Genomic DNA, 7,468 nt, shown 5'->3' with positions numbered 1-7,468 from the left:
CCTTTCCCGATTCCCCCCCCCCCAGAATCCCCCTATCTCATCCCCACCTCTTCCTGCTTCTATGAGAGTGTGCCTCTCCCACCCACCCACTCCTAGCTCCCTGCCCTCACATTCCCCTACACTGGGGCCTTCACAGGACCAAGGGTCTCCCCTCCCATTCATGCCCAGCAAGGCCATCCTCTGCTACATATGCAGCTGGAGCCATGGATCCCTCCATGTGTACTCCTTGGTTGGTGGTTTAGTCCCTGGGAGCTCTGGTTGGTTCATATGGTTCCTCCTATGGGGTTGCAAAACCCTTCAGCTCCATCAGGCCTTTCAGTCTATGAGCCTAGGTCGGTCAAATCATACCCAAACCCTAAGAAAGCCTTAACATTTCATGGGAACTATTATAAAATGTCCTAAAAAATAGACATTAAATTTCACCTCGCTCTGAAGAAGATATCATCATTACCCACTCAAGAAAGTCTCTCCTGTAAGCCTGTATAGCCTATCACCCTGCCCAGAAGAGAAGACAATTGGAGCATACTTTTGATCAAGACATATAATATGCATTTATGAAATTCTCAATAAAAATTATTTTTCAAAACCCTATAAATGGGTTAGAGAGATGCCTTAGCAGTTAAGAATGCTATTCTCCTAGGGGACCTGGGTTCAATTCCCCAACACCCACATTGTGGCTCATGAACATCTCTAACTCCAGCTCCTATGGATCCAGTGCATTGATCTGGATTTTGTAGGCATGGAATGCATGTGATACACAAATGGAAAATAGCCATACACATAAAATAAAAATAAAGGTTAAAAAAAGGAAGATTCTAGCTGGCCAAGATGGCATATGCCTTTAATTCCTGAACTTGGGAGAAGAAGCAGGTGGATCAATGTAAATTCAAAGCCATCTAGTTCCAGAACAGCCATGGGCTGTTACACAGAGAAACCCCATCTTGAAAAACCAAAACCAAAACCAAAACCAAACAAAACCAAACAAAACTAAGACAAAAAAAGTCATCACAATGTGGCTTTTCGCTGAACACCTCGTTTATGAACTGCTTCTTTCCTTGACATTTCCTAGTCCTTTTTTCATCGATGTTTAACAACATCGTTACATGCTCTCTGTTTCACTTATTTGGTCTTTATGACCTATCTGGACCATCAGAATAAAAGTTCCCTGAGGGTAGAGAGCTCTCTCTGCTTCACGTTCACGGATGAATTTGCAGCACCCAGAGACGTGCCGGGCATGCTGGAATGTCAGAGCATGGGTGAATTTGTCTTAAACATCACTGAGACATATTATCTGGCACTTGTCTCAAGATAAGACAGGTGAGGGAGAGATGGAGAAGAGGATGGAGCAGGAAGGACGATGGGTACCCAACTGCATAGAGTGTTGGGCTGAGGAGGGCTCACTGATGTCTCAGCTCACAGTTATGCATGTTCACAGTCCTTCTTGAAAACAGACATCTTAAGCATGATATTGCAACATCATTTGCATCTCAGTCTGCGCCTTTCCTTACTCTCTACCCAGACACAACATGTGTCAGCGTGGAGGATGGCAGATGTCCCCTAATCTTTTCCTCAAGTCGCCCTCCTAAAGAGATGGGGTTTGCCTGTCACTGGCACAGAACATGAAGTCACAGTTTTCAAAGCTTCGCTTGTACAGATATGACAAAAAGAATCCTTCGGATATCATTCTGGAAAACATGTTTTTAAACCTCCTTATGACACGGATTTTTCAAAAGAAGGAGACTGAAAACGTATAATTATCCTCATGATGGTTGCCTCTGGGAAGAAGGCAGGCTCTTATCTTCAATAAACAACTCCTAGGCCTTCAATCTTTGTAAGCCAAGCAGGTGGTGTGTACATATTTGTATGTGGCTATTATCTTGTGATGCAAAACAATTCTTTTGATAGGCAATTATATCGATATACGTAAACAGAAAGAGTATGAAACAGAAATGAGTTTAGCTTGTGAAAACGAATATGAAAAGTAACTAAGATAGATAGGTGAAAAGGCGTTGTGTAAATCTTTGTTTTATAACACGAACTTAAACACAGGCTAATAATGGCCCTGATACACACACACACACACAACACAGGCTGATGGCATGCATACACACACACACACACACACACACACAATTTAAAAAACCTAATAAAATAGGTTATTTCGGTCACAGGCGGCACTGGCAGCCTTCGGTGGCTGAGTCAGACGACCTTTTCTGACAAGCACGGACGATGTGCTCCAGGCTACGCTATCAGCCATCTCCTGAGTGAAGCACTCTCTGCCCTCCTCTAGGTGTTCTATATTAAGCATGAAAAAAGAAAAAGAAGGAAAAATAAACAGAGAAAAGGACAGGGTTGAGTGTGCTATGCACGCAGACAGCTGGGACAGGGTGTCACGGCGAGTTGGGAGGTTGACAAGAGTCTTCCTGAGATGGACCCAAACAGACCCCAATGAGCCAGCCCAGGAGACCAGAGAGCCATGGCTGCTCCCCATTGTTCACGTGCAGCCCAATATCCCAGAGTCACTCTGAGCTGGTTTAACTCATCAGCTTGTGAAATTCATCAGGGACAACTTCACCCACTCAGAGAGAGAGAGAAAAGTCCAAAATAACAGTCTGGGGCTAAAATGAGAAACATCTCTCTGGCTTGGGTGCCAACATGTGTGCCCACTTCTACTGTCTCTCTTAAATAATCACCCAGTCCCGTCACAGGGCCAGACAGACTCAACCAGAATGGAGCAGGCTGCAGCTTCATGGGGAAGCACTCAAATGGTTGCTGCCTTTCAGAAATATACGTGTGATGGCATTCACACATCGCCGTTCATGTCTTTGCTCATATATGTCATAAGGCTGGCTGTACAGGATGCATCAGAAAGAAAAAACATATCTCTAAATGTAAGACTGTTATCTATACAAGGTAAAAATAATATCAAAGGTGATTTGATTTTCTCCTTTACATAAACATGCTGGCTTATTTCTTGGTATAAAACATTTATCATAAGTAAACTGTTATACAATTGTTATATAATGTTGGTGCATGACTTACAGAATTCAAACATTTGGTAGATGAAGGTAGGAAGATCAAGTGTCCATATATGATTTGGGCTACTAACAGAGTTAAGACAATTATCTTTGTCTCTGCTATCTGAAATACAGGATCTACCACAACGATACTTCCCACTATTCGCAGTACTAGAGTGACCTCCAATGACCAGATGTAGGGAAAACTGAAAAAATGCTCAATAGAGTGAGCAGAATCCAGAAGAAAAAAAACCGAGTGAATTCAGAGGGCTCCTGCTCACAGGCTGACTCAAAGTCACCTTCAAGGTAGATGGCATTGGTGGCAAAGAAAGCTTCCAGCACACTGAACAACAACCATGGCATACCTGCTTGATTCTGGTTCAGTACCATCCAAGAGTTTGAAACTTTATCCATTTATGCTGCCTTGAAGTATATTACACAACATGGTAGAAAAGAGCAAATGTCATCATTCCATTTGCAGCTCCATGCAGTGATGTAGTTAAAAACCACAATGCACCAAAAGAGTGTGCAGTGTCTGGCACATAATACGTTTTTAGTTATCATCATGGTCAACATTTACCATCCAGAATAATAGGAAAATGGAATGATCTTCCCAGGTTCATTTAAATGCCACACCTCTGATGAATTCCCAAGCATCCTTTCCATTCAGACTAACACACAAAACAGTTACATGGGCTAGAAGAGAGAGATCCTAGCAATCTGAAGGGCAAGAAAGATAACGGGCTTAACAGAACACAGAAGAGAACAAGAAAGCACAGCTCTGGGGTCCTCACACTTCTCAGGGTAATGCAAGCATCGGCAAGTTACAATAAAACTTCGCATCTGAAATATGAAGATTTCAGACTGAAAAAAAAAATCAATTCCAAATTATTTTTTACTTTTGAGAACACTGTTTTAAGTTAAGCTAAGTTTGTGGACCCTTTATGGAGAGCATACAGAGAAGGTAGCCTTAATACTCCTATTGCCTCAGGCTGTTCTGCTTAAATTCCTCAGACAGAATGGTGTACGAATTGACTCTTGATTCCTTATTTTGAAAGAATTATTTGCTTGCTTGTTTGTTTGTTGACATGGGTGTTTTGCCTGCACATATGCACACCAGAAGAGAGAAACAGATTTCATGATACTAAAGTTACAGACAGACTTCAGTTACAGACAGTTGTGAGCTCTCATGCAGGGAATCAAACTTAGGACCTCTGGAAGAGTTGCTAGTGCTCTTAGACATGGAGCCATCTCTTCCACACCACATCCTAACTCAGCTTTTAATCCAGCTTTGTTTAAGAAAGCTTCTCATGATGAGCACGATGTAGGCAAACACAGTTGTCAGCCACAGGAACTAGTGAGCCTCTGAATGGTGTCCAGCACGGCCTAAAACCTGAACTTACACTGCCTTTAGTTTTAACAAAAGCCACACGGGGCTAGTGGCCAGCCTATGATGCAGTGACATTAGTTGAGAATGGCTGCCCCAGAGCACCAGCACCAACAGGACCCTAACTAATATGGTTCTGGGTCATCCAGGACAGGATAATGTGACAGAGAGGATATTTCTGTTGTAGAACAGGGAGCCTATCTTCAGGCTCAGTTCAGTAACTTTCTCTCTTACAATCAAAGACCCTCCCTTGCTAACTATAATATCTCCTGGATGGAAAAAGTTTGCTTTCATTCCTATAAGAAAAGTGTTGCTGAAAGGGACAGGATTATAGTAGGAGACAGAATTTAAACTCTACCCATGATAATGCCAGCTTCTCCAGTGCCTGCAGGCTAGAAGAGGGTATTGGATGTCCTGAAACAGGAGTTAAAGACCATTATGGATCATCATGTGGATCCTCAGAATCAAACTCTGGTTATCTCAAAGAACAGCCAGTGTAACTCCAGCACCTGAAGAGGGACTCTTAGGAAAGTCTGTTAATCATCATTAATGATGATGGAGGGCCTATCTTGGACAAATGGTCCTGAGTTGTATAATATACAAGCTGAGCAAACCATACAGAGCTAGCCAGTAAGCAATATTCCTCCATGCCCTCTGCTTCAGTTCCTGCCTCTGAGTTCCTGTCTTGAGCTCCTGTCCTGAGTTCCCCGGATGATAGACTACAAAATATAAGATAAATCAGACACCCTTTCCTCCCCAAGTTGCCTTTGGTCATGGTGTTTTATCAAATCACCAGAAACCCTAACTGAGACAGTCTTTCTTCAGCAGTCTACAGATGTGTGCCACCTTCTTGCCATTAAGATGATTCAATAAGTAAGGAACAAGGTACATAGGCAGGTAAGCCATATGATCTATTTTTCAAATGCATACAATATAGAACCACTGCAAAATAAAACTGGATGGAAAATGTCACATCCCCCATCACTGAAAACAAATTGGGCTTCACTTTCTCTTTCAGGAGAAAGTGTTCCTAAAGTGTCTCCATGAAGTAACATCTTAGTCAACTATAGGCAAAGCCAAATGTCACACAAAAACATGTCACACAACATGACCATAGGATGAAAAGGCTAGAATACAATCACATTTTCATACCCCAAAGTGGGTCCTACAAAGTCCTCCCAAAGAAAGACGATGCCAAATTCCAAGAAACGTTTGCTTCCAAAGTGATCCTCAAAGCCAAGCTGAGAAGCAGTTTGAAGTCTCCTTCGCATATGTATAACCCAAGAGGCAGGAGGTTTGTACAAACACCTATCTCTATTCTGGATCTAAAAGGCTCTGGAACTGACCAAGCCTCTTTCAAATGCTAAGATGCCCAAAGATATCCATTGATGTCCGGATTCAACCACTCTGAGTAAGCACATTGCAGTAGTTATTTGTACAACCATCCTGTTAAAAGAATTCCCAGCATCTACCTCAGGTAGCCGATCAAGTTCAAGTGGTCAAGTGGTGTGACTTCCTACTTTACCATATACTGTACAGTCATGTACCTATGGCTGTACACATGACTACCTATGAAACTACGGTGGTCCCACAACATAATATGACTAAGTGGTAGTGTACCTACCTTAGTTGGCATAAGTCATTCTATGATATTTGTACAACAGTAACATCATTTCTCATTGTATTCTCAGATGATTTCTTACCATTCAGTGGTACATGACTGCCTATTAACTCATCTTGGGATTTTTCATCTTATTTTGTTGAAAGACCATATTACTTTTACAAGCCAAACCGATCTCCGAAGACAGAGCAGCATTCTAGTCAGCGCATAGTGTGACCAGAAAGCTGTAGACTATTATAGACCTAAATTATATATTAAAGAGAATCTCTCCATATGTGAAATAAAACAAAAACTTGCCCTTATTAGCCCTCCTGAAAACTAATGCAAAAGAATTGCCCCCTCCCCCCCCCCCCGATTGCGAAGCCTCGTTTCTTACCTCCACCACTGTGGTTCCTGCAGCTTTGCACATTGGCAGATTGAAGTTTCTTGCACTTTTCCTGTACCAGACAAGGAGGACAGAAGAGGGAGAAGGATCAGAGGAAAGATGCATCTCTTTCGACTTGAAAACGCAGACTTTTAGTCTTCCAAGAATCTGGATCTACGAGTGCATGACTTGCACCTTAAAAGATCTTTAAACTTAAAAGATCTCATGGCCATTTTTGTAGTAGGTGGAAGGAAAGACTAATTTTTTTCATGCTCACTCAATAGCTTTTACACAGAAAAATGAAATGGGTATTCGTAAATATTTGAAATTAAACTCCTCTAGTCTTTTAACCAAGATTAGACTTTGCCCCCATCGTGAAATAGTTCACTGAGAAACTGCACAAACACGTAGGGATGTCAACTACAGGGATGTAGCTTGGTAGTAAAGCACTTACTTGGTGTGTACCTGGCCCTGGGCTCTAACCCCACCACCAGGAAGGAAAAGAGAAAGGGAGAGCGTGCTTCACAGAAGGTCTGGTCTTTAAGAGGAGCCTCTGCTAGCTGACATTATAGAAACCACTCACTGGTTCTGAGTGAGCCCTTCTAGTGAGTCCTCCTCGGGAGAGCACGTTTGGGGTGTTGGCATCAGCTGTCACTCACAGGGACTGTGAATGGGATTTGTATCCTAAGAATCTAGAGCCCTTGAGCACTGTGCTGCACTGGCCCTAGAGCTTTCACTTCACACCAAAGCTCAGTGGCCGATGGCACCTACACATGGGCAGCTTAGAGCCGCCCAAGTTAAGTCATCAGAAACCACAGCCGGGCATGAGAACACAGGGTGAAATTCTACAAATGTCTTAAGTAATTAACTGTCATCTGGTATATAACTTCACTCATTTTTTATTTTTTTTAATTATTTTATTAGATATTTTCTTCATTTACATTTCAAATGCTATCCCAAATGTCCCCTATNCCCNCCCCCTGCCCTGCTTCCCTACCCACCCACTCCCACTTCTTGGCCTTGGCATTCCCCTGTATGGGGCATATAAAGTTTCATTCCTCCCCAAAATAGGGAATAAA

At 42.5% G+C, this 7,468-nt stretch overlaps 1 protein-coding gene across 1 annotated transcript in view; it reads right to left on the bottom strand.

Annotated features, from left to right (window-relative positions):
- Oxct1 (3-oxoacid CoA-transferase 1) overlaps positions 1–7,468 on the bottom strand; it is a 121,069-nt gene that overhangs the window by 81,317 nt on the left and 32,284 nt on the right. Inside the window, exon 7 of the mRNA XM_021208222.2 lies at positions 6,402–6,462. Coding sequence (XP_021063881.1) covers positions 6,402–6,462 — 61 coding nt within the window. The remainder of the gene's footprint in view (positions 1–6,401; positions 6,463–7,468) is intronic.

The sequence above is a fragment of the Mus pahari genome, chromosome 11 (assembly GCF_900095145.1).
Source record: "Mus pahari chromosome 11, PAHARI_EIJ_v1.1, whole genome shotgun sequence".
Lineage (NCBI taxonomy): Eukaryota > Metazoa > Chordata > Mammalia > Rodentia > Muridae > Mus > Mus pahari.
Note: the sequence above shows the minus strand (reverse complement) of the source record. Positions and strands in the feature narration are given on the sequence as shown.